Source organism: Eumetopias jubatus, unplaced genomic scaffold, assembly GCF_037043125.1.
Source record: "Eumetopias jubatus isolate StellerSeaLion01/CBP00866 unplaced genomic scaffold, mEumJub1_p1.0 scaffold_9, whole genome shotgun sequence".
NCBI lineage: Eukaryota > Metazoa > Chordata > Mammalia > Carnivora > Otariidae > Eumetopias > Eumetopias jubatus.
Genome location: NW_028274815.1, coordinates 44,395,847 through 44,423,265, shown reverse-complemented (window position 1 = coordinate 44,423,265; position 27,419 = coordinate 44,395,847). Strand labels below are relative to the sequence as shown.

Genomic DNA, 27,419 nt, shown 5'->3' with positions numbered 1-27,419 from the left:
TTTCAATGTTTCCTTTGGACTACATAAATTCAATAAATGAGAGCCCAAGATTCCTATGAATTGAAGGCTTCTGACAATTCAATCCATGCTTGTTTCATAAAATAATAGGTTATTAGACACAAAAAAACACATCTGAGATTCTCATTTTGTAGATGGGGAAACTGAGGTTCATCGAAGTTAAGGTCTTGACCACATTTTATAGCGCATTCATACCACACTGAGAGTTGGATCCAAATCTCCTAATTCTAAGTGCTGTATCATTCTGATGCCACACATGCACTTTATTATGAAAACTTTTTGATATACAAAAAAGTTGAAGAAATTGTACAGTGATCACCCATATACCCACCACCTTAATTTTACAATGAGCTATTTTACTATATTTGCTGTATCACATATCTATCCATCCTATTTTTGAAGCATTTCAAAGTAAGTTGCAGACATTAATACACTTCACCCCTGACCACTTCAGCATGCAGATCTTTACCTAGAGTTTGATATTTGTTTGCCATTATTTTTTAATGTAAAATTTATACACAGTGAAATGAACATGAGTTTTGTAAATACATACACTTGTGTATCTTAAACCCCTATAGTGCCTTGCGTTTTCCATTACAAAGATTGTAAAACATGCTACATTTTTCTTAAATAATCATTTTGAAATCATTCATACTAGAAGGTGTACTTGCTTATTTAGAAATATTTTTACAGGAAATGGATTTGTGTAACATCAAGCTATAGTTTCAAGAGTAGGTTTTATAAGGTGCTGTGTTCAAGTGGTCACTAAGAGGAGATTCTATGCACATTCTTTAATTTCATGAGAGATATAAGTCTTGAAGTCAAGGAAATGCACCAGAGTGGGAGAAGAATAGAGATACTCAAATGGAATACACAAAGGTCACAGAGTCTTGTAGAAATTTTAGCATCCATCCCAGCTCAGTATATACTTGTGCATAACACCCTATGGTGCCTCTCCTCATCCCCACTCTGCATCTCAAAAAGGCAAATTACCTGGAAATTTCAAACTGAGTGGGGAGTGACATAAGAAAAAGGGACAAAAAATGTCACGAGTTCTTTTCTTCTGCTGTAGGAATGTTCTATTTGACTACAGTCTCCCCCCACACACACCTTTTACTTCTACGAAAAACAACAACGACAACAAAAAACACTAGAGCAGTTTTGAGAGACAGATGCTGAAGAATGATATTCCATACTGTCTTCCCCAGCTTCCTTCCCACATCCTGCAGAGTATATGAGGAGCTCCTGCTCCCACACATGCAAGTACACACACGCGCATATGCGTGCACACACACACACACACACACACACACACACACACACACACACACACTTGATTGTACCAAGGAGACAAAGATGATTGGGAAATTTTCGTGACTGAAGCTGTGGGTAGCTAGTGTTTCATTACTGTCCAGGCATGATGGGGGAATTCTGTACCAATAGCAATGAGAAACTTGAAGCATTTTAAGTGCCAATTCCTCATGCCAGCAGGTAAAGATAAATCATAGGAGCACTTGGTGTAGCCCCTTCTAGTAACCAGATTCACCCCACCATGGGAGTCTGTTGGTCAGAGCAGGGGTCAGTAGCAGGCCCAAGACAGCCAAAGACCCGCACCTCAGCTAGCTTCCTAGAGCAGAATTTATGGGCAGCAATAAAATTGGAATGGTATGATAGCTTGTTTTTAAAGCAGAGAAGGGGGAGGGAGAAAGAATGGAAAGGGAATATTCTGGAAGTCTTTCTGTGGGTGATCCAGAAAACCATTTTAGAGAAAACAGAACATTTCAAACAGCTGGGCCTTCAGCCAAGGCAGATGGTCCAAAATGAGGAATGGGAGAGCAGTGAAATAAAATCAAGTTGTTGGCTATGGCAGCACAGTATGAATGTGTCATGGTTGTGTTGGGTGCAAGCAAGTCCATCAGTGGTGACCCTGCATTTAAAAAGCACACATTTAGGCCTTGTCTCTTGGCATCTGAGTCTGGCCAACTCCAGAGACCTGCATGTACCACTGGCTGGTGTGGAAGCTGTTTTTTGCCAAAGAGGTCCAAATGCCCTAATGAAAACTCTAAATGATCAACGTATAGAAGAATGTGAGTGGTGCCAACTTACTGCAGTCTTGGTGGTTTGCCTAATGATTTGAGAGATCTAAGCTTGTGGTTACAATTCAAATCACCAGGCAGGATAGGGAACTCCACAGTTTTTGGAGAGAACAGGGTCCAAAGGCATAAGAAAAACTGAGGGAAAAATTTCAGAGCGAAACAGAACATTAATATGAACAGTCTATCCCTGATTACAATCAGAGCTGGCTATTTTTAGTGTATTTCTGATGAGTCTACTTCACCGTACTTCATACCAGAATGGCACAGTGAATGGTGTTTGTTCTCTATTGGCCGGTAGCTGAAGAGAGACATTTCCATGGAAGTATGTATACAGGGAGTGCTGAGGTTGACCTCTACAAAAAAGAAACCACTTTCACTAATAATGTAAGTGTGTTTGTGTGTGTGTGTGCACGTGCTAATCAATTCTGTTTTCCAAATGCAAGGAATAGAACATTTTATGGCTAGATAGTAATCCCCAAATCATGATTTAGAAACTGAGGTGCAGCTGGATGGGTTATGACACTGAGCTGGCTTGTGTATTAATGAATGGGGCCTATGTCACAGTTTTCAACAGACAGAATATTTGATTTTTATTGGAATGGATTTGTGTGGGGGAGGGGGTATCTTTACAGACTCAACCATCTAAGAGAAAACAAAATACCATAGCCCAGCTCTGCAGATGTATTCTGCATCAGGTGACATGGATACTTTGGTAAAATTTATCTCCACTCTGTAGCAAAAACTGGAATTTCCTCTTCCAATATGTACTTAGAACTCATAATTTCCTCCAAAAATAAGGTTTATATTCCCCTTTATAACCTGATGGGCTGGACAATGAGCTACATTTGCACCTGCTGCTTCAGCTAGTTGGCTCCTGCTCATCAGATGCCCACCAATGTGCTAGGTGCTACTGGAGATGCAAAAGAAGAGTAAAGCTAGATTCTGTCTTCAAGGGGTTGACAGTCTTAACAAGGACATCAGAAGAAAGTAAAAGAAACAAATCATTCAGTAAGAATCAAGAATGAGACAAGGTGTGAATTTGACCCCAAGGATTATTTGGGTTAGAACAGTTCTTAGATGTTTGAACTTGATGTTTCCTATCACCATGATCTTTGGTGACTCTTTAGTATCCTTGGGGCTCTGATTTCCAAGACATGATTAATTAAGGATGATATCTTTACATTGGGGTGCCACCAGGTTATTAATGTACCTTCTTGTCAATGTTAGCTATTGTGCCTACAAAGTATATGATGATTTTTCATCAAACACACAGGTAATTTAAGGGAAAGTGAGTAAGATTTTTTTGTGTGTGTGTGTCTTTTTCTTTTTCTTCTGACTGACAAGGTTAATCTGTTACACGCAGTCTTTATCTTTTAAAGCCAGGTTACACCTGTCAGTATTTTGCTATTCTTTTTGGATATGAATAATAACTGCAATTCACAGAGCAGTCCTGTTGTTAGGTCAGTACAACCTATGATTCCCAAGCCTTGTTCTGCATCAGCATCTCCTAGGGAAGGAACTTCTTGAACCTCCTTGTGGGTGTAGGCCATGTAGAGAAGGATCAGTAAAGGAATAATTTTCTATGAGGCCTCCTGTGTATAGCCTTTTGCTGACTACGGTGTTATGGTTTTAAGAGAGGCCTTTGGCAAATCTCTGATAGTTGTGAATACTGTCTTAGAATAGTCCACTTTTCAAAGGGCTTTCCTATTCGTAATTTTCTTTGATCTTCCTAACTCTCCATTGGAAGGGGGATAGAGAACTGGATCTTTTTCCATTTTACGTCTCATAAAAGAGAACCAACAAGAATAGTTCAATGTATCAAGGTGATATATAGACCTTGAGCCGTGCCATGGTGATCACTCAGTTTCCTGATGTCAAGCTTAGATTCTCATTCTATCCCTGGTGCAAGACATAAAATTGGCTAATGTGATTGCTCTTGCTGACAACTGCATATAGGATTTGGGGGCCAAGTTACACATATTTGACTTCTTGGTTAGCATTGATTTAGAAGCTAAATGGAATATTTTAAAAATGATCTTAAATAGACCTTAACTGACATTATATGCAAAATTAAATCAAAATGAATCATAGGCTTCAAAGTAGAAGTTAAAACTATAGAACTCATAGAAAAAAGCATAGTAATAAACTTTTGTGACTTTGGGTTAAGAAATGGTTTCTTAGATATACCAAAAGCATATGTGACAAAAAAAAATACATAAATTGGACTTCATCAAAATTAAAAACTTTTAAGCTTCAAAGGATGCCATCAAGACAGTGAAAACAACCCACACAATGGGAGAAAAATTTTCATATCATGTCATATATCTGATAATAGACATATCTAGAATATATAAAAAACTGTTACAGACAACCATGACAAGATAAATAACACAGTTATAAAATGGACAAAGACTTTGTGGGGTCCTTTGCAACACCGACAACCAATTCTCCAGTCTCTGACACCACTTGGGTGTCTACCAATTTAATTCAATTTTGACAGTATCTTCCTGGAGATAGCATCAGAACCTACAAGTTAAAGGACTCAGTGCCACAAGACTGCCTCCACTTCAGACACCAGTTGTGAGTCTCAAGTCCCCCATGTTTCTGACCAATCAGCTATAAATTGGGGATTCCCACAACCCCCTCCTCAGATTTGATAACTTGCTAGAATGGCTCATAGAACTTAAGAATGTACTTTACTTACATTTACTGGTTTATTATAAAGGATATAAATGAACAGACAGATGAAGAGGTTCATAGGAAAAGATCTCAAAGGGCCCTGAAAAAAGCAGCTTCTATCTTTTTGTGAAATTGGGGTACACCATCCTCCTGGCACATGGCTGGGTTCACCAACTCAGGAGCTTAAAGTCCACCGTTTAGGGCTTTTTATGGAGGTTACATAACATAGACATGATTAATTAAATCATTGTAATTCAACCTCCAGCCCCTCTACCCTCCCGGGAGGTCAGAAATGAGGCTGAAAATTCCAAACTTCTAATCATGCCTTGGTCTTCTTGGGATCAGTTCTGATCCTCAGGCTATTTAGGGCCTCCCAGCCACCAGTCTTCTCATTAGCATACAGAAGATACTTATCACTGTGGCATTTCCAAGGGTTTTAGACAAAGACTTTTTTTTCTTTAGTACTGCAAATTTAAATAGACATTTGTCCAAGAAGACTTGCAAATGACAAAGAGGTACTTGAAAGATGCTCGATGTCATTAGTCTTTAGGAAAATGTAAATATAAACCAGAATGAGATACTACTTCATACCCATTAGAATGGCTATAATAAAATGATAGAAAATAATCAGTGTTGGAAAGGATGTGAAGAAATTGGGACCCTCATTCATTGCTGATGGTGCTGATGGTAAAATGGTGCAGTTACTTTGGAAAACAATTTGGTAGTTCCTCAAATTGCTAAATATAGTTTCCATACGACCCAGTAATTCCATCCCTAGGTATAATCCAAGAGAAATAAAAACATATATCCACACAAAAGACTTCTACACAGATGTACAAAATGGCATTATTAACAATAACCAAAATATGAAAAGGACACAGATGTCCATAAACTGATAAATAGGTAAATAAATATTGTATATTCTTGCAATGGATTATTATTTGGCAATAAAACAGAATGAACTACTGATGCATGCTACAACATAGACGAACCTTAAAAACTATTATGGTAGATGAAATAAGCTGATAGGAAAGGACCACATGTTGTATGACTCCACTTAAATGAAGTATCCAGAAGAGTAATATCTATAGACAGAAAGCAGATGAGCAGTTGTCTGTGGCTGGGGCAAGGGGAGAAATGGGGAGTGACTGCTTTTGGGTAAGGGGTTTCTTCCTGGGGTGATAAAATATTCTAAACTTAAGATTGTAAGTATGGTACACAACTCTGTGAATATACTAAAGACCATTGAATTATACACTTTGGGTGAATTTTATGATATGTGAATTACCTCTCTATAAAAATATTTTTAAAAAATCAACAAATGGTACCTCCCAGAGTTGGGTCATCCCAACAAAGTTTAGGGATATAAAATTAAGTCTCCAAGCACTGTAATTCCTTCTGATGAATTTGGTCAACTAGAACTTGAAGTCAGTTCTCCTTATAAATAAACAAAACTGCTGCTCTAAGAGCTAATTGGCAGTATTGCCATATTGGCTTTGCCAGGAAGCAAGAAGTCACGGTGATTCTGAAATTAACAGCCATAATATACTGATAGATTTTATTTGAGAAGTTTTTTTTTTCTCTCTGCTTTTATACATAGCTTATTTTTCAAGCAAATAAAATGCTTAATACACCTGGAAAAGACAACTGCAACTTTTGCCTTTTGTACAAAATTTCAAATTAAGAAAAAAATTGCAGAGCACCATGATTTTGTTTGTATGTTTTTGTTTACCTGTTTAATGTTGAAGAAACACAATAAATCCAATTTACTAGTATATTAGTTTTCTAGGGCTGCCATAACAAAGCACCACAAACTGAACCATCTTGAATAACAGAAGTTTATGTCTCACTGTTCTGAAGGCTAGACATCCGAGATCAAACTGTTGGCACTGCGGTGAGCAGGGCTGGCTCCTTCTGAGGGCTGTAAGGGAGAATGCATTCTATTTTTCTCTTATAGTTTCTGGTAGCCTCAATGTTCCTTAGCATATAGATGGCCTTCTCTCTGTGTCTCCACAGCATCTTCCATCTATGCATGTCTGCCTCTGTGTCCAATTTTGCCCTTCTTATAAGCGCACAGTCATATTCATTATGTCCCATTCTAATGATCTTAAATTGGTCATCTGCAAAGACTCAATTTCCAGATAAAGTCACATTCACAAGTACCAAAGGTTAGGACTTCATCATCTTTTGTGGGAACACAATTCAACCCATAACACTAAGTCACATCTTAGGATTTATATATTTTTAATATTCTTTTGGCCTAGCTGAATTTATAATTTTCATTAATAGTATCCATTGGAATGGAGCAAGAAGGATGTTCTCTGAAGATCATCCATGTATTAAGTGAACTTTGTGTATAACCTTTGATTGACATTGTCGTTTTACATCTGATGACTTCCAATAAAAAACCACATGAAAAATCCTCAAGTTTCTAAGTCTACAGAGAAAAATAATGAAAATGATTATATAATTAGGAAGTTTGATCATCCTCTGGTTTTGTGTCACTTGTCTCCAGAATGCTGCTTTTATGGATTGCCAAGAAATATGTGTGTGTTACTATTTCTTAAATCTACTCAGCTGGTAGATTGAGGATAAAAGGTACAAGGATAAAGCAAATTTACCATATTCACACACTTATTTAAAAGAAAAAGAGAACTTGAAGCCACTTCCGATCATAAGTGTTTGAACCAGTAAAATGAATTACTGCAAGTGTAGGCAGTGATGTTTTTCTTTAGCAGTTGGTACTTTGGCTAAAAATAAATCAGTCAAAAACCAGAAAGAGAAGAAGGTAAGTAAGGTCTGTGAAGAAACCTAAACGATATTCTTTGTGGGAACAGATCATTCTCATTAGTGTATTAACATGTTCCATTCTCTCTCACAGATACATATAAACAGATATGATATGTACATATAAATACATATGATATGTACATATAACTTGACCTCAGTTTTCCTCTAGCTATTCTCCCATTTCTTTGTCCCTTTGCTAGCAAATAAAAGAGAAATTGTTTCCAGTTTTTTTTGTTTGTTTCTTTCTTTGTTTTTCCCTCCCTCATTCTCTCTCGAAGCCTCTCCAGTCAGGCTTCTACCCCAGCCCACTTTTGTGAAGGTCAGCAACAACTTCCAAATTCCCAGATCCAGTGGACACATGTCAGTTCACCTCTTACTCATCAGAACTCGGGCACATGTGATCACTTTCCCTTCCTCGAAACCCTGTCTTTGCTTGGCTTCCAGAACTCCACTAGGTCCTGGTTTTCTCTTTCTTCAATGATCACTCCTTCCTGTCTTTGTGGGATCCTCCTTATTCCCTGATCTCTCACCTCTGAAGTGCTCCAGGCCTCAGTCTTTGAATCACTCCCTGAGTGATCTTATCCAGGATCAGGTCTAAAATATCACCTGTGTGCCATCAACTCCCAAATTTATATCATCAGCCCAGACCTTCCCCTTGAACTCCATACACCTATGTCCAACTACCTATTGGACACCAACACTTAGATATTTCATTGGCGTCTCAAGCTTAACACAGCCCAGACCGAAATCTCAGTCACCCCTTCCTTCCTAATGTGTCCACATCCATCATGGGTGACTCCATCCCCTTTAGTGCTTTATTTCAAAAATCTTGGAGGTTTTGCCCCTCCCACATTCCATATATGATCCATTAGCAAATTTTGTTGGCTCCACACTGAAAATATATGTAGGATGTAATTGTTTCCCACCATCTCCCATCATATTGTTTCCATCATTTCTCACCTAAACATCCAAATGGCTCCCCCTGCTTCTGCTTTTGCTATCCTTTCTCCAGAACTAGTCTCAACACAGTAGCCACAGGGATCCTTAAAAAGTGTAAGTCAGAGTCAATCGCTCCTTCTCAAAACCGCCCGATGATTTTCTGTCTTATCCACAGTAAAAGCCAAAGTCATTACAATGGCCTCTAGCTGCCACAACTGCGGCCCCTTCCCCTTATTTCCCTGATATTATTCCCTGCTGTCTCCCTCACTCAGCTCCAAGCACACTGGCCTCCTTGCTACTCTTAGAACTTGTCAGGTATGCTCCTGTCTCAGGGCCTTTGATATCAGCAGTTATCTTTGTCTGGAAAGCTCTTGCCTAATATATATGTTCATGACTTATTCCCCTAACCCCTTGGGTCTTTGCTCAAATGACACCTACTAGGTAAGACCCACCCTGCCTGTGTATGATTTTAAGTTACCACTCCCAAACACTGGCTTCCGCTGTTCCTCCTCTCTGCTTTATTCTTCTCTGTGGCACTCATTGCCATCAAATACGCTGTCTCTTTTACTTATTTTATTAATTTTTCCTACCCTCCCAGAAGAATGTAAGCTTCTGGGAGATAGGGCTATTTATTTTGTTCACTGCTATATTCTCAGTGCCTGGAACAGTGAGTGACATAGAGTAGGGAGTAATAAAAACTTGCTGAATGAATGAATGAATGAATAATTTTTTAAAGATTTTATTTATTTATTTATTTATTTATTTATTTATTTGACAGAGAGTACAAGCAGGGGGAGCAGCAAGCAGAGGAAGAGGGAGAAGCAGGCTTCCCACTGAGCAGGGAGCCTGATGTGGGGCTCGATCCCAGGACCCTGGGATCCTGACCTGAGCCGAAGGCAGACACTTAACGAGTGAGCCACCCAGGCGCCCCAGTGAATGAATAGTTCTTAACCTTTTCTGGTTCATAGATCTGTGAACTATTTTAAGATTTGATGAAACCTATGGAAACTTTTCCCAGGAAAAATAAATGCTATATGTACATAATTTCGTACCTAATTCTGAGGTCAATAATATATCCACTGAAATCCATCCAGGGACTCTTTACCTGCCCAAGAACTCCTGGTTAATCATGTCTGGCCCGGAAAAAGGGTAAAATACAAAACCAATTCTACTATTGTTTGTTTGATGACTGCTATTCCTACTATAGGAGTCTTCTTTGTTCATTTTGCTACTGGGCCCTTAATACTGAGTTTTAGAAAGGTGGAAGTCATTTTTTTGAGAAACTTATTCTCCCTGTACCCCGCCCCCTGCCCACCCTAAGTGTTCATTTTCCTTTCTCTCCTCTCTTCCCAAGGCATTTCTCTAACTTTCATAAACCTTAAAGAGGAAATGACTGCAAGATCATAACTGGAGGAGGCTTAGGTAAATGGGCCAGGAGTGAAACAATTTTAATTCCTGCCTTTCCCATTTTAAGCTCCGCATTCATCCTCAAGTTAGGTGCCTCGTGGATTAAGCAGCAAATGGTGTCTTTGTGGCCAAGAAATTCTGTGGGAGCAGAATCTTGCCCTCAGCACTTCCCAAGGAAAATGGCCTCCACGAATTAAGGATTTATGGATGACCATGTTTCTGTGAGAAAGATTTGAAGATCTGGACTTACATGCTGGGATCCTGGCTTGATTAAAGGCTGCAGAGAAGCTGATACAGTAAATCGTCGGCTATCAGTGGATTCATATTTCCTGCTAGAGATAAACCAAGCCTTGTGCTATAAAGCAATCAGTGAGCATTGCAGTGCCTGATTCAGCATTCTGCCCTCTACTGTGCTGGCACCTTCTATTGGAAATGGCCTCAAAATCATAAATGTTGTTCACTTCGAAGATGCAGGACATGGGAGGAGTTGAATCTAAGTTGGATTAGTTCTTTCATGTAAACACCTGGTCACTTTCCCCACATTGCAGTATAAAACAAACGTGTATGGTTTTATTTCTCTGAGCCCTCATCGGTGCCATTTATCTGGAAATCCAGCGAAAGCCCTGGGAGAAGTGTGTGGATTTCTGAGAAAACTTGCTTGGCACAAACTTTGCCCTGGCAAAGAGAGTGTTTGAATTCCATGTATGTACCTGCAAATGCCAGCACCGGTCACAGGAATAATCCAACCTAATTCACTTATATTTGACTTTGAAGTTCATCATGTGCCTCAGATTCTTGCTAATTTTTTATGATAAATTTTTTAGGGAATGTGTGAAGGCTAATTGTAAGAGAGGTCTATGTTCTTTGGGCTCATATTGCATAATGGATATAAATAAACTGTGTCTGGACAATCCATGTGGATACTGAGCGGTAACCATTGTTTCAATTTAGAGCTTGCTGCTCACCGTGGGGTCCTAGAGTAGTAGCGTCAGCATTCCCTAAGAGCTTGTTGGGAGGTAGATTCTAGAATCCTGCCCCACACCTAATAAATCAGAATCTATATTTTAACAAGATGTTCAGGTGATCCATTTTCACATCGACTTTTTTGAGAAAGCTCTGTTAAAGCCCGGGTTTCCAAACATGGCTGTACTTTGAAATCTCCTGGGTGCTACTGTCAGAGAGCCTGATTCTATTGATACAGGGTTCAGTTTGGTATGATAGGGTGATTCCGAGCTCTTCTGGTGTCTGTAATGTGTAGCAGTTTGAGAGCCCATGGTTTAGAACAGAACCAGAAGGCATCTCAGAGTTGGTGAGATTTATAACAGACTTTCAGTTGCTTACCTGGCATTCTATCAGCCACAAGTTTCCCTTTGATTTTTATCTATTTATATAGTATTAGCTGACTTCTGAATCACAAAAGAGAAGTTATGATCGCTTTAGTTGCCACTTTATCTTATCTACCTATTTGAAAATGGGCAGATTACTTTTACTTCATATGGGTATTCTAGACTAGTCAAGAGATTTAATTTGAATCTCATTTTCTAATATGCTTTTAAAGAGAAAGGTATAGTCGAAAAGATTGCCATCTAAGCTCCCACGAATGGTATGCAGTCCTCGTTCCTACCTCCCTTAAAGCAGCAAAAGCTAAGATTCCAAAAGGATAAATAACAGCCCAAGTTGCACAGCTGGCCACCGGAAAAACCAATGTTTGGATCTGGCACTTGAAGAGGCTTTCTCTGATTCTTAAAGCTCACACTTTCCCACTCCCCCACATTGTTTCCCAAAAAACTTAGCTGTGTATGATTAATAGCAACTTAAAAAAAAATTATGATTTACTTTGTTTTTGGGTACTTTTTTATATGTAATTTTTAAAAATTTCATGTAAGCCATTCCACTAACCGTCACTGAGTAAAGATAGCATGTGTCCTGTGGTGCTGACTTAAAATAGTAATAAGCAAACAAACAAACAAGTTAGGGGAATTGAGGATGGTTTGAGGAGCACAGGGTTTTGAGATGCTTGCTAGGTAGAGTAGCTTGGGAGAATTTCCAAGAGGCAGATGCTTCTCCAAAAGCTGTTGCTCTGGTCAGATGGAGGGAAGGGACAGAGGAAAGACGAGCCCTAAGAAAAGAAAGGGAAAAGGGCCGCTATGGAAAACACTAAAATTCTTTCAGATTACATAGAACAGCAGATGGCACAATGTAAAGGACAAACGGATTAACTTGCTGTGATGTTTGGTGTCCACTTCATAGCCAACCGTAAAAGGCACTTGGATCAATTGGGAAAGCATTGACTTTGTTAAATGATAGTTTCCAGAACATGCCATCTGTGGTCTCTGCCTGTTCTTATTGCCTGATGAAGACTGGAATTGCTCTGCCTGAAAAAGCAAATTCTTTCATCTGGTTGTTTTTCTTATTCTTTTGAATTATTTTCAGAGATGGAATTTGTGTATATCTGAGAAAGACCTTGGCTTCAAAACATTTCTGCTCTCAATGGTTTCATATGTCTCCACAGCATCATACTGAGAGATTGTTAGCAAAGAGGCAGCTTTGTGGATTTGTTGATTCATTCCTTTATAGAGAAAGGGTATCTTCTGGCATCATATAGGATTCTAAACATTGTACAGAAATCCTGAAAAAGAAAAAATAAAAAGGAGATCCTGGTAGGTGAGTTTTTGCCCCATGTTCTAATCACCATTTCTCCTCTCAATCACTGTGATTACCTAAAATCTACAAAAGCAGCCATCTCCCTACCTCCCCACTTCCTCTGGCTTCCCATGCCCCCCCTCAGTATTCCTTTATCTCCCTAATGTCCATTGCCTTCTACTTTATCTTCATTGTTTATCTTAATTAAATCCTGAAATACTGTACTTTCTCCTGGTCAATTTTTCTTCTCCCATTTTTCCTCCCTGTGAATTCCCCTGCTTCCCCATGATCTTTTTGATTAAGAAGTTTTCTTTCAGGGGTGCCTGGGTGGCTCAGTAGGTTGTGTCTGACTCTTGATTTTGGCTCCAATCATGATCTCAGGGTCATTAGATGGAATCCCCCCGTCGGGCCCTATGTTGGGCATGGAGCCTGCTTGGGATTCTCTCTCTCTCTCAAAAAAAGAAAAAAAAAAAAGAAGTTTCCTTTCAACTTTATATATTTAAAACTGTGATGACTAGGCCAGGGACTAAACAGAAGTTTCTTTTCATATCATCTATATTTATAAAAGATCTGCTAAGATACTTAATTAACAACAGTGAATTCCAGGAGGATGTTTAAAGTATCATAGAATGGATCTTCAGCTCCACAGAAGCATCATTTTGATATAAATATAATTGCAGAGTAAGAGGAGGATACTCCTTGAACTAGCAGTGCTTTGGGAGTGGGAATGTGCTTTGGCATTTTAAGTGGGTAAATTTTTAGTATGAGGGACTACTGAGGCTTTGAGGGAAGTTTGGAATCTTTGGCCCTACCCACTAAATGCCAGTGGTACCAACTGAATCATTTGGCGACCAAAGACATTCACACAGATTTCCAAGTGAAATGGAAAGGCTTATTATATTGTAGCATTTGTATTCATTAGGTTTTTTAAAACTGTGCCAGTATTTAGATAGATATCCCATATAATTCATTCATATTTCTTACAGTTACTGTAAAATAATTATACATACATACATATATATGAACATGTCAGTGTTGAAGAACAAGTGCCAGGCTGTTGCTTCAAGAAATGGCATATAAAACATTCTACTTAAAAGCAAAACAAGTTGTCTTGATTACTTAAATGTTATCCTCCCATTGTTCCATCCAATCCTCTAGGCAAGCCCAATAGTTCCTACCCCGTAGTAATTTATAATGTGAAGAGTATTTTTCTGCCTTATAGTTTTAATGATGATTAAGTACGTGAACGTGTTAAGGAGCTTGAAAACAATTTGAACACTGGCGTTGTCTCAGTGAATTGTAAGAGAACTGCCTACTCCATCCCCAGTGCACCAGCAACCACATCTCAATGACTACATTCGTGCGTGGAGGAATTTGGGACCCTCTGAACATTGGTGTCAGCCTCAAGCATGACAAAGTTCTTATAGATGTTGGATTGTAACACTTTGCATTTCAAAACTGGGACTTAAATTCAGTCAGAACTCACATGTGGCAGTGCTCCTGGAAACATCTCCAAATAAGGCATAATGTAGGATTTAAACTCATATTTCAGATGACCTGAAGCCTAACCTGAAGAAACACATGAGTTTGATCATTAGCCTTTCTTGTGATGAACTCCAACAATTATTTATATGCATTTTGTTAGAACCCGTACAACCATTGCAAAGGGAATAAAAGAAAAGGAAATTGATTCTTATTATAGCAAGTAGGATTCAGATTAAAAATGAAACACACATACACAGAATCTGGCTGTGAATGTAGTTAAATATGATGAAAAGGTGGACCAAATTGTTTTCTTTCTCTATGTAGATGAGATTGGCTCTGAACTTGGAAGCATTTTGTTGTCCGGTGAGTAGAGCCTAAATGTGATGCTTGCTTCTAGCCAAGGGAAGGCGTCCATGCCCTCACCAGGTCCACTTTTGATTCCCTGCTGTGTCTGGGTTGCAGGTGGGAATGCACCCCCTCACTTCCATGAGATTAGTTAGCCTACAGTTCACAGTGGCCGCATTCCTGGGAAAACAACTTGGCAAGAGAAATTATTAAAGAGAGCCATGTTTGACTTCAATGCTGTCCAATTGGTGAATTATATTTTTAGAGCAATCAGCTTAAATCCTAGAGATTGAAATTGTGCTGCTTACTGACTGCCTGGGTGATTTGGCATGAAGTTTAATTTGCTTTAACATGCATGGGGGTAAGCAGAGGGGCATTAATTTCACATTTGAGGGTTGCTGTATTACTTTGGAAATAACTAAGGTCTTGGTTTAAGAGTTTGCTTTCATTTCTCTTCTTCAAAACAAGTATGATGCTCTATCCAAACTTAGTTCTCTAGTCTACTTGTCTGGGCAAATTTTCTTTTCTCTGTGATTTCCATTTTTTTTTCACCTCGATATTAATATTAATTGAGTACTTACCACATGCTAGGCACTTATTTAATTGATCATCTAATTAACATTCAGCACATTTAGCATCCTAGTTTTATATTTGAGGAAAGTTGACATCTCCTGGTCTTTCCCTCCTTACCTTTCCTGTATTTGCCAAGTTCCTGGGGACAACTCCTCTATCAGGGTTCTTAATCTTTTTCTCTCCTGTCTGACTTCCATATTCCCTTGATTCGAACCCCGATGCATGTTGAATGAGCCTAGTTGCAAGGGAGAATTTTAGGATCAAGGGCTGTTTTTGAAAATTTTGCTATGTAGGGATCCAGCTTTCAAGATATTAAGTTGGTCCTCAGAGTCCTGTCCCTTTAAAAAGTTATTTATAAGTTAAGGCTGAGCTAAGCTGAAAATTTGTAGGCTGATAACAACAACCACAACAATAAAGTGTTGCCAGTGAATAAATGTCTTGAACCTATGTAGAGAGCTGAATGAATAAGCCGTTTTATGTGCTCGAGACTAGTGAAATGTAATGAATATTGAAGATGTCTAAGCTAGAGGTCTTCCCTGCTCAGTAATATATAAGTGCCCAAATAATTTCCACTGGTCAGGGTTTACATCTCATTGTAAACTCATATCTACTTGGTCATTGGAATGCTAACCAGCAGCAGTTGATTTATACAGTGGGTTCGATGTTGGGTAATTCCCAGGCTTTGAAAACTTGAATTAAATGCTAATTGTACTTCCAGTAAATGTTTTAATAGGCCACTCCTTCAGTGGTAAATATTCCTTCACTGGGATCTTTTGGTAGATACTTTTCTTATAACAATTGTAAGGGATGCTTGCTTGGTCCCCCAAAGATCCTCTTAGTTTATCACTTTGCATGTTTAGTAGATGCTGGCATAATTTATTATTTAATAGGTTATGGAAATATGCCATTTCTTGAAATGATAGTAAGGACTGTAAAGAATCTCAGGAGAGCTATGTGCTTCATCTAATTAAGCTGTTTTGAGTTTATTATGAGACAAATGTTATTTTCAGTTGATCTTATTGCATGGAATACCAGGCAACAGGGATAGTTTTAACTTCTTCCTTACCATATATGTTACCCCACTGTAATTCACCACAAATAATATCAGATCTAGAGCTGATGTGTGTGTGTGTGTGTGTGTGTGTGTGTGTGTGTTTAAGATTTCAACAAATGTGTTCCCTTTGGAAAGGTAAGTTCATTACTTCTATTAGGACAGTACGTGTATCAGTGCTTCAGAAGACAATCTCTACTGAGTGTTCAAGAGGTTTAAATGTGATTATGTCTTTTCCAAAGGATCTAGTTAATTTTGTTCCACCAAACTACTGAGGTCCTAAAGTATCCTTATCATAGCTCAATTATCTTCCTCATCAATCAGCAGCATTTCCCTCATTCTCCATTTAGGTTCTCAAGCCTCTGATAAATAGCAAAATAAGCAGTTGGGGGAGGTGGTTTTATTTTTAAGCAGTAAAGGACAAAATTTAGTTATGACAGTGTAAGACTAAACAGAATACCCCAAGAGCTCTTATTGTTTTCTATCTTAATGGAATTAGGGGGTAATTTGCCATAGGTGTGATTAAAAGTACAACAGTCTTCCTTTTTTCAAAAATTTGACATACCACCCCAGTTAGAATCTTGCTAACTCTTCTTTCATGTATAGCCTAGCCATGTATTGGGCTATAGTATGCCCAGTTACACTGAATAGATTTAAATTAAAATATCTACAATACAATCAAAGACCACAGGTCCCCTGATTCAAGCTCTCTATTCCTTTGTGTCACTGTGGGGAAAATTCTGAATAAGTTAGGGGACAGATTTTCCAGGCCTGCCTCTGCCTATCATAGTTGCCAGGTGACCTCAGAAGAGGGGCATCCATATCATTACAAAACAATGATTACGCACCAATTCTACCTAGTGCACTGAGCTGTGGCCAAGATCGAATGAGATAACCTCAATGGAAGTGCTTTATAAACTCTAATGGCATTATGCTTTGAAAAATGTGATGTTATTTTAGTGTCCTGGAGCAGCAAGGTACTAAATCATACCTCAGTGGCTTGAATCAATACAGTTTCCAAAAGAGCCTAATTTAGGAAATTGCTTAAATGTGAAAGAATTTCATCCACACGCAGTGTTCACTGACTGACACAGACTTTCTGTGCTCCAGGAGATATCTTCATAGCAAGAAAGCAGGGAGCTGGTTGGCAGGGTAAATGGAGGCAGATGAGCGAAAGGGTTTCTGTTGCAAAGAGCAGCCCCTGAGAATTTGGTTAGAGCAATTAACCACACCTGGGCCACATTTGGAGCTTCCTCTTCTTAAGCTTTGACAAATGAGTCTTTTGCACCTCTTCAGTTGTGGCAACCTAGCTTCGGAAGTATTTATTCCAAAACACTTCACTGAAAGAAAGGGAAATGAAAATGCCTTGGATGGGAGGATATAGGGAATAGAATTATATAAGGAGGATGTATGGAGGAGGGACGAGGGAGGGATGAGTGAGGATAAGTTACATTACAGAGGAGAGGAGAGGAGAGGAGAGGAGAAGATATAATTATGGTGCTTGATTTGAAAAGCCTTTTTGGCCATTGTTATCATGACCAAAGCACTCATCTACTGGGTGCAGAACTAGAAAAAGCAGTGAGTGACATGACTCCCTTCTCCACTGTTGTAAACAGATGCATCTGCAGTGTGTGTGGATTTCCAGGGACAGACTTCTGAGAGGGCAAAGGTATAACTAAACGCACACAGGATCACCAGTGCTGTGAGGGCTGTGAAAGTAAATGGAAAAAGGAGTATTTGGGGGAAATTTTAGAAGAAAAGTTTTAGAGAAGATAGAATTTCCATAGTTCAAATATTTGAGCTCATGCCTTGGGCATGGTTGTAAAAGTATAGGGAAATATGTTTCCAAGGCAACAGGTAGATGATCTTCTCTAATGAACAGAGCTGTTCTCTGGAAGTGGTAAAGTCTAGATCAGTGTTTATCAGTCAGGAGCTGATGCTGCTGGTCTAAAGATGGCCACAAGGGTATGGATAGTCCTTGTTACTCAAGGGAGGACCTAGTTACATGCATGAGGATGAGCTGCCAAGGGTAGAAGTCAGGGATTGCTACACTGGATGGGAAGGTACACAGAGAGGCTCAGATGTCTCTTTCAACATGAAACCTCTCTAACTCTATTAACCTGAAGCTTTCTGTATATTGATTCATTGACTACTCCCTTTATTACCTAAATCCTCAGCAAGTCTTTCCTGTTGATGATGGTCCTAATTTTCCTTAGTACAAAAGGGATACATTTAGTGGGAAGGTTGGTGTCATGTGTCATTTATTTGTCTATATCCAAGTGTCCAGGGCACAGATATGGACAGGGTAAGGGCTCATTTAAGATATGAGAGAAGATAGGTGCTGTTTGGTTTAGGACATTCTGGTTTCTACATTTCACTATGACCCGTCTTAATTGTAGCAGACACTCCTATATGCCTACCACAAGTTCATTCTCTTTTTTGTCCTTACTGATAACACTATCCAGGTTGTCAGTGTGCTTGGCTCAAAAAAAGCTGACTTTCTAGATTTCCTTGCTGCTAGGAATGGCCCCATGATAATGTTCTGGCCAATGAAATGTAAGCAGAAGCCTTCTGGGAGAGATACTGCTTTTCTCATGAAAAAGCCAGCATGTTCTTCTTGCTCTTTTCTTGTCCCTTTCATGCCTGGAATATGGACACAGTGTCTGGAAGTTCAGCAGCTCCCCGGTGATGATGAGGACTGGAGCTACTTTTGGACAATGTTGGGAACTCTGACTTTTGTTATCTTCTGTACTAACCCTAAACAGTCTCCTAAACAACTTCTTGCTATGTGAGAAGAATAAACATACTGTTTAAGCTGCTCTTTGGTGGATTTCCACTACATGCTGCCATATATTGTCTTGACTGATATTCTAGCAATTGCCACGCTCCAGGCGGGTAACATTGTTTTTTGAGTTTGAACAACTCAACATCCTAAGTTATCATCAGCAGAGATACTCCATTACATATGATGATAAACTTTTTAATTTTTTTCACATTGGACTTATTTTTCTTTCTTCTTTGAACTCTTCTATGATTTTTTTTAAAGTTTTGTTTTCAATGAACACTAAACTGACATTTCTAATTAGGCAGAACAATTGGTACTGTCCTGAGGTTAAAAAAAGATGACATCCATGAAAAGTGAATATTTGCCTTCCATGGTCTATAATACTGGGTAAATAGTATAGTCACGTTGTTCACCTTTTTTTTCCCTCCAAAAGATTTTGTTTCTTAGTCCATCCATTTCACTCTTCAAAATAATCACCGTCCTCCACTGGAGCCCTCTTTATCCTTAGTAACTCTCTTATGTCAATTATGTAATAGTATGGCCCTTTTTGGCTTTTGTTTCTCTTTGCTTCTTTTCTCTCTGCAAAGCAGCCTGCAGAGCAGTAAGATAGGGAACATGCCTGCTGGGCCTGATTTTCTTCTCTAAAATAGCTTTGGCCACTGGGTAGTGATAAAAGGAGTTGGCTCATTGCAGAAGCTAAAAGCCAGGTAAGTGGATTTAGCCCCACATTGGTGCAAAGGTGACTTTTGCACAGAAAGTCGAAATCTGTATTTCGTTTGAATAAATATAAACAGGGGGCAGCAGGACTTGGTAAAAACATCGCTATACCCAGAGTCATATGACCAGAGAGTCCAGCCTGCTGACTCCACACGTTAATCCTATAAGTGTTGTGGTCTTGGGCCAATTTCTTAGTCGCTGTGGGCCTCATTCATAAAAGGAATGGCCTCTAAGATTTCTTCTAGCTCAGACATCCTGCACTCATTCCATTAAGTACTTTTGTACCCCCATGATGGGTCAGGGATTATCCTAATGATAGAGATGAAACAGTGAATACTACAGAAAGAAGAAGACACCAAAGTTGAAGAGTTCAGAGAATAGGAGAGAACAGAAAGCAGACGGTCATGGGGGGAAAGGAGGAGAACAGAAGGGAAAATACAAATGTTATTAAAATGTGCCTAGCTTCCACATCTTCAATGAAGACTCTTGGACCACCACAGCCTTCATTGATCTTACCTTCCAAGGAATCATGAAGCATTTCTGTTGGCATAATTTTTCAGCACTTATCAGTCACGTGTATTAGGAAATCTCTTTCTGAGCATTTTCTTGTCTTCTCAGCTAGGTTGAGAACACTTACAGATCACATACTTCTATAAAGCTACATCAAAGTAGTTTTGTGTATAGAGTATTAAATAAACCAGGCAAGTGCTTTGGATCTCTTCAAAAAGCTAGAGGCATAGCAAGAAGTCACAAAAGGTATTTAGTATTTATGGAATGAGTGGAGATCACAGGAAGGTGGGAATGATGAAAGTTAGGTAGGAGTGTTAACTTCAGAAAGGCTGACCACCCATGACCGAGCACACACCAGAAGTTATGTGAACCCCTTGGGGAGTCCAAATTGTGGCAAAGTGGAAGTTCAGTTAAGGGCTATCTGGAAGCACAGTGGTTTTCATTTACTTAATCCATGGCATGCATTTCTTTATCTTCACAGATCACAGGTTCACCTTAGAATTGCTTTACAAGGAGGGACATTTGGAGTATCTCATTTTTGACAAGGAAGGAAGGAAAAGAGTAAGAAAGGGGAAGGGAAGGGATGAAAGAAGATAGCATGATATTCTGTACAAAGGTTTTGACAATACCACAGTCCTTCTGTAATTGATATTATGTTCACTTTGACCCCTCTTTGTCAGTCCTCAGAGGGCAGGACTTACTTCTAGCTTTACCTCTCAGTACCTATCATAGAGCTGGGCACAAACAGGACTGATTTGGCATGTCGTGTCATACAGGCGTGAATAGGACTGAAGTGACAGATGATGGAACCAGTACCTCTTCCTGCCTCCCAGACTCCAAGTGCAACCAGAAGATGAGGTGGCAGAATATAGGGAAAAGGAGGGTCTCAAGGTCTTATTTCTTGATGCTTACATACTGAAGACAGAAGAGCCAATATAATTCTTCTAGTCAAATCCACCCATTTTGCACTCAAGCAATGAGAACAAAAGGCAGGGTTCAATGACTCCTGGCTCCAAACCTTGGACCAGTTCTTAATTTATAGATTCATATGGATGACGCCATTAAACACCTTCACAGATTTCCTACACCTACTGCCTGACCCAGGACTCTCTTAGCGGTAAGAGATACCATCTCTAAAGTTGATTTTCTTACTGACACTTGGTAATACAGGGTACTTTTAGGACATGGGAGGCCAGAAGTGAAACTCTTTGCACATGACACCCACTGATAAAGATAAATAGGGCTGCCTAATCCCTAGTCTTCATGGATGTAGGCTCTGTGAGGGCAGAAACTGTGTCCTTCTTGTTCATTCCTTCGCTTTGTGAACTGAGGCAACATCTTTAAACTTTTCCATGTCTAAGTTTATCATCCATGAAATGTGGATACCATTAGCACCTATTTCATAGAGGTGAGATGAGAAGGAATTCAGTTAATGCTTACAAAATGTGTAATACAGTGCCTGGCACATAGTAAGTATTCAATATACATTATTGCTTGCTCTTATTATTAACTATTATTTCAGGCTTATACTGTGTCTGGCACATAGTAGATATGCAAAAATATTTTTGTTTAGTTTGTGATCCCTTAAAGCATTTTTGGAAAAGCACGTGTTTCCTTATACATCTTTAAGTAGAGATCTAAATTGTTTTCATCCTAAGTCTAATCAGCTGCAAAGGATGCAGCTTCTAGTATTTTGTACATGTTGACATTTTAAAATAAAACCCTTACATCATTTTTTAAATTATCTAATGGAACAGAAATAATACTATCATCTGTTAAAAATATGAATAGGTTATTTTATTACATTTTCACATGTTGGATCATTTCTTTTCCTCTTTGGATTGGGATTCCTGTTCTCTCCTAGCATAGAAATTCATACAAAAACAATTTATATTTAGGCATGACAATTTTTTACTGATTTCTTTTAACCCCCAGTTACTCTAGGACCACTTATTGAAAAGACCTTTTTTTCTGTGTAAAATTGCTTTGATGTCAATATTAAAAATAAAGTGACCATATATGTGTAGGTTGATTTCTACACTCTACCTGGTTTTATTGACCTTTTTGTCTATATTTATGCCAATGTCACACTATCTTAAGTAGTACAGCTTTACAGTGAGTTTTAAATCTGATAGAGTACACTTTATTCTTTAAGATAATCTTGGCTCTTCCATTTCTTTGTATTGGCATATAAGTTTAGAATCATATGATCAATTTCTACAAAAAAAAAAAACAACAAGCTGCTGTGATTTGATTGGGATCACATTTCATCTGTAGATAAATTTCGGGAGAACTGACATCTTATCTATGAAGTCATTTATCTCTACAGGTTTTGTAGTTATTAATGTAGTAGTCTTAAATGTCTTTCATCATTAAATGTCCTAGGTATTTGATGTTTTTGAAGCTATTGCAAAAGGTAGTAGAATAAAATATTTAAACTGGTACTTATTTTTTTCTAAAATATTTATGCCAGATTGAGCTGTTATTAACACATAATTTATCAAAACAAAAAATGGCTTAACTTTTTTAAGTTTTTATTTAAATTCCAGTTAGTTAACATACAATGTGATATTAGTTTTGGGTGTATAATATAGTGATTCAGCATTTCCATACATCACCCAGTGCTCATCACAACAAGTGCCCTCATTAATCCCCATCACCTGTTTCATCCAGACCCCCACCACATCTCCTCTGGTAACCCTCAACTTGTTCTCTATAGTTAAGGATTTCTTTCTTGGTTTGCCTCTCTCCCACTTTTTTTTTTTAAGCTTTGCTTGTTTGTTTTGTTTCTCAAATTCCACATAAGAGTGAAATCATATGGTATTTGTCTTTCTCTGACTTATTTTGCTTAGCATAAGAATCTCTACCTCTGTCCGTGTCATAGCAAATGGCAAGATTTCATTCTTTTTATGGCTGAGTAATATCACACACACACACACACACACACACACACACACACACACACACATCACATCTTCTTTATCCATTCATTAGTTAATGGACATGGGCTATTTCTGTAATTTGGCTATTGTAGATAATGCTGCTATAAACATAGGCATACATGTATCCCTTTGAATTAGTATTTTTATATTATTTGGGTAAATACCTAATAATGCAATTGCTGGATTGTAGAGTAGTCTATTTTTAAGTTTATGAGGAACCTCCATACTATTTTTTACAATGGCTACACAGTTTGCATTCCCACCAACAGTGCATGAGGATTCCCCTTTCTCCACTTCCTCACCAATACCTGTTGTTTCTTGTGTGGTTGATTTGAGCCATTCTGACAGGTGTGAGGTGATATCTTATTGTACTTTTGATTTACCTTTCCCTGATGATCAGTGATGTTCAGCATCTTTTCATGTGCCTGTTGGCCATCTATATGCCTTCTTTGGAAAAATGTCTATTCATGTCTTCTGCCCATTTTTTAATTGGATTATTTGTTTTTGGGGTGTTGAGTTTTATAAGTTCTTTATATATTTTGGATACTAACCCCTTATCAAGTATGTCATTTGCAAATATATTCTCCCATTCCATAGGTTGCCATTTAGTTTTGTTGATTGAGTCCTTCACTGTGCAGAAGCTTTTTTTTTTTTTTATGAAGTTCCAATAGTTTATTTTTGCTTTAGTTTCCCTTGCCTCAGGAGACATATCTAGCAAGAAGTTGTGAGGGCTGATGTCAAAGAGGTTACTGCCTGTGTTCTCCTCTAGGATTTTGATGGTTTCCTATTTCACATTTAGGTTTTTCATCTATTTTGAATTTATTTTTGTGTATAGTGTAAGACAGTGGTCCAGTTTCATTATTTTGCCTGTGGCTGTCCAGTTTTCCCAACACCACTTGTTGAAGAGACTGTCTTTTCCCCATTGTATATTCTTTCCTGCTTTGTCGAAAATTCATTGACCATATAGTTGTGCATTCATTTCTGGGTTTTCTATTCTGTTCTATTGATCTATGCATCTATTTTTATGCCATTACCATACTGTTTTGATCACTACAGCTTTGTAATATAACTTGAAGTCCAGAATTTTGATGCCTCCAGCTTTGCTTTTCTTTTTCAGGGTAGCTTCGGCTATTTGGGGATCTTCTGTGGTTCCATACAAATTTTAGGATTGTTTGTTCTAGTTCTGTGAAAAGTGCTGTTGGTATTTTGGTAGGGATTGCATTAAATGTGTAGATTGCTTTGGGTAGGGTAGACATTTTAACAGTATTTGTTCTTCCAATCGATGAGCATGGAATGTCTTTCCATTTCTTTATATCATCTCCAATTTCTTTCATAAATGTTTTATAGTTTTCAGAGTATAGGTCTTTCACCTCTTTGGGTAGGTTTATCCCTAGGTATCTTATTGTTTTTGGTGTAGTTATAAATGGGAATGGTTCCTTAATTTCTCTTTCTGCTGCTTCATCATTGGTGTGTAGGAATGCAACAGATTTCTGTATGTTGATATTATATCCTGTGACTTTACTAATTTGCTTATCAGGTCTAGCAGTTTTTTGGTAGAGTGTTTTGGGTTTTCTACAGAGTGTCATGCCATCACAAATAGTGAAAATTTTACTTCTTCCTTGCCAATTCAGATGCCTTTTATTTCTTTTTGTTGTCTGATTGCTGTGGCTAAGACCTCCAGTACTATGTGGTGAGAGTGGACCTCCCTCTCATTCCTGACCATAGAGGGAAAACTCACAGTTGTTCCCCTTTGAGGATGATGCTAGCTGTGGGTTTTTCATAGATGACCTTTACTATGTTGAGGTGTGTTCCCTCTAAACCTATTTTGTTGAGGGTTTTTATCATGAATGGGTATTTTGCTTTGTCAAATGCTTTTTCTGCATCTATTGAAATGATCAAACACATTGTTTTCAAGTGCACCTGGGACATTCTCCAGAATAGATCACATATTAGGTCACAAGTCAGGCTTCAACAAATACAAAAAGACTGAGATCATACCATGTACCTTTTCTGACCACAAAGCTATGAAACTAGAAGCCAACCACAAGAAGAAATTTGGAAAGACCACAAATACATGGAGGTTAAACAACATGCTACTGAGCAATGAATGGGTCAACCAGGAAATCTAAGAAGAAATAAAAAAAATACATGGAAATAAATGGAAATGAAAACACAATAGCCCAAAACCTTTGAGATGCAGCAAAAGCAGTCCTAAGAGAAAAGCAATATAAACCTACCTTAAGAAGCAAGAAAAATCTCAAATAAACAGCCTAACCTTACACCTAAAGGCGCTAGGAAAAGAACAAAGGAAGCCTAAAGCCAGCAGAAGGAAGGAAATAATAAAGATTAGAGCAGAAATAAGTGATGTAGAAATTAAAAAACAATAAAACAATAAAACAGGTCAAGGAAACCAGGAGCTGGTTCTTTGAAAAAATTAATAAGATTGATAAGGCCCTAGACAGACTTACCAAAAAGAAAAAAGAAAGAACCCAAATAAATAAAATAAAAAATGAAAGAAGAGAAATAACAACCAACACCACAGAAATGCAAACAATTATAAGAGAATATTATGCAAAAATATATGCCAACAAATTGGACAACCTAGAAGAAATGGATAAATTCCTAGAAACATATACTACCAAATCTGAAACAGGAAGAAATAGAAAACTTGAACAGACTGATAACCAGCAAAGAAATTGAATCAGTAATTACAAAAACTCCCAACAAACAGAATTCTAGGGCCAGATGGCTTCACAGGCGAATTCTACCAAAAACTTAAAGAAGAGTTAATACCTATTCTTCTCAAACTATTTCAAAAAATAGTAAAGGAAGAATAACTTTCAAATTAATTCTATGAAGCCAGCATTACCCTGATACCAAAAACAGATCTATAGGCCAGTATCCCTGATGAATATGGATGCAAAAATTCTCAATAAAATACTAGCAAACCGAATCCAACAATACATTAAAAAAATCATTCACCACGATCATGTCGGATTTATTCCTGGGTTGCCAGGGTGGTTCAATATTTGCAAATCAATCAATGTGATACACCCCATTAATAAAAGAAAGGATAAGAAAAGTATAACTTTTGATGAATAATCAAGAAACAAAATATATTTCTTAAAAATATATATAATAGATAGAGGTAGCAATTATGACAGTTTGTTTAAAATAATTATCCCTTTTTATAGCACACCAGAAGCTTTTACACCTCAGAACAATGTACTAATGTACTAACAATGTATAAGATGCAGAATGGGTGAGAATCATGCCTTTATTTTGTAAAATGGGGAAATGGCTTAAGCATGAAAGTGAAGGAGAAAGAGGCAAATTTAAACCATGGGAATGTCTCTAACAGACTAAGTTTAAGTAAGAATATATATGGAGGATAAGGTATCTATAAGTTGTTCCTTTAAAATTATCCTGTTTGTGTACTCCTTGATCAGCTTTGTATGTTACGGACCCGTGTTCTTGTCCCTGCTTCTAAAACCTCTCCTCTAGGACAGAAATGCAAGTGAATTAAAGTGCCAATGTTTGCAAATGTTTTGCTTTGAAATATGAAGAGTTTCTCTGTAATAATGGCATTCTCACTTACTTGCTTTCTGATGTGATTATTTATGTCATGGGGATCTATGTATAACTTCCAGTCTATCTCTCTGAGTCACTATTTGTAATATACTACCAGTACATGTTAATATTCTATTGGTACATTGCTATTGATTATTATTAATTGATATTTATTGTTAGTTATTAATTATTGAACTTCTTGTAGTGATTTTAAAAAATAGTTGGCCTGCCAGAACTTGAGTATACCCTGGGAATGGATGGTGCACGTGGATATCATGTGAATGAGGTCCTCGCCTTAAGTATCCCAACTGTCTTACATTGCATCAGTGCCCTTTATTTTGGACCCCCATTAAGAACTGTGTGATACCAATTTATGTGGGCTGCAGATTGATTTTCTACCAGATGGAATATCAACCTGAGGAATTCATGAGTGTGTTTATTAATCAAAATGGGGCAGATATCTAGTCTTTCCAGTAACTCATAAGTATTGTCTGAGCCTCTATGAAGAAATAGAAGTGTATTTCTTAATAGTATAAGTGGTCAAAATATACAATAGCAAGAATCGTGGTTCTGCTTGCTCCTTATTTGGGTTGTTTCATTATCTTGGAATTTAGCATGGATACACAAGAGATTATGGCTCACTCATTTCTGAATATGTATGTACAAGTGGAGGTAGTTCAGCTTCATAAAACAAGGCGGAGGAGTATGATTAAAGGAAATGTTCATAAACCAGATGCAGTTTTTGAAAGGTTTATTCTTAATCCTAAGACACACACACACACACACACACACACACACACATACACACACAAACACATTAAGAGTTTGACTTCAGTTAACATGAAAGTACCAGTTCTCAAAGAAAGTCA

The 27,419-nt window shown here is 38.0% G+C and overlaps 1 protein-coding gene across 6 annotated transcripts in view; it reads left to right on the top strand.

The window, feature by feature from the left end:
• Positions 1–27,419, top strand: part of CTNNA2 (catenin alpha 2) — a 944,211-nt gene that overhangs the window by 623,163 nt on the left and 293,629 nt on the right. The window contains exon 9 of one of the 6 annotated variants that reach the window (XM_088026193.1): positions 20,787–20,805. The exons of the other annotated variants lie outside the window; for them this stretch is intronic. Coding sequence (XP_087882319.1) covers positions 20,787–20,805 — 19 coding nt within the window. The remainder of the gene's footprint in view (positions 1–20,786; positions 20,806–27,419) is intronic. 6 annotated transcript variants of the gene reach the window in all.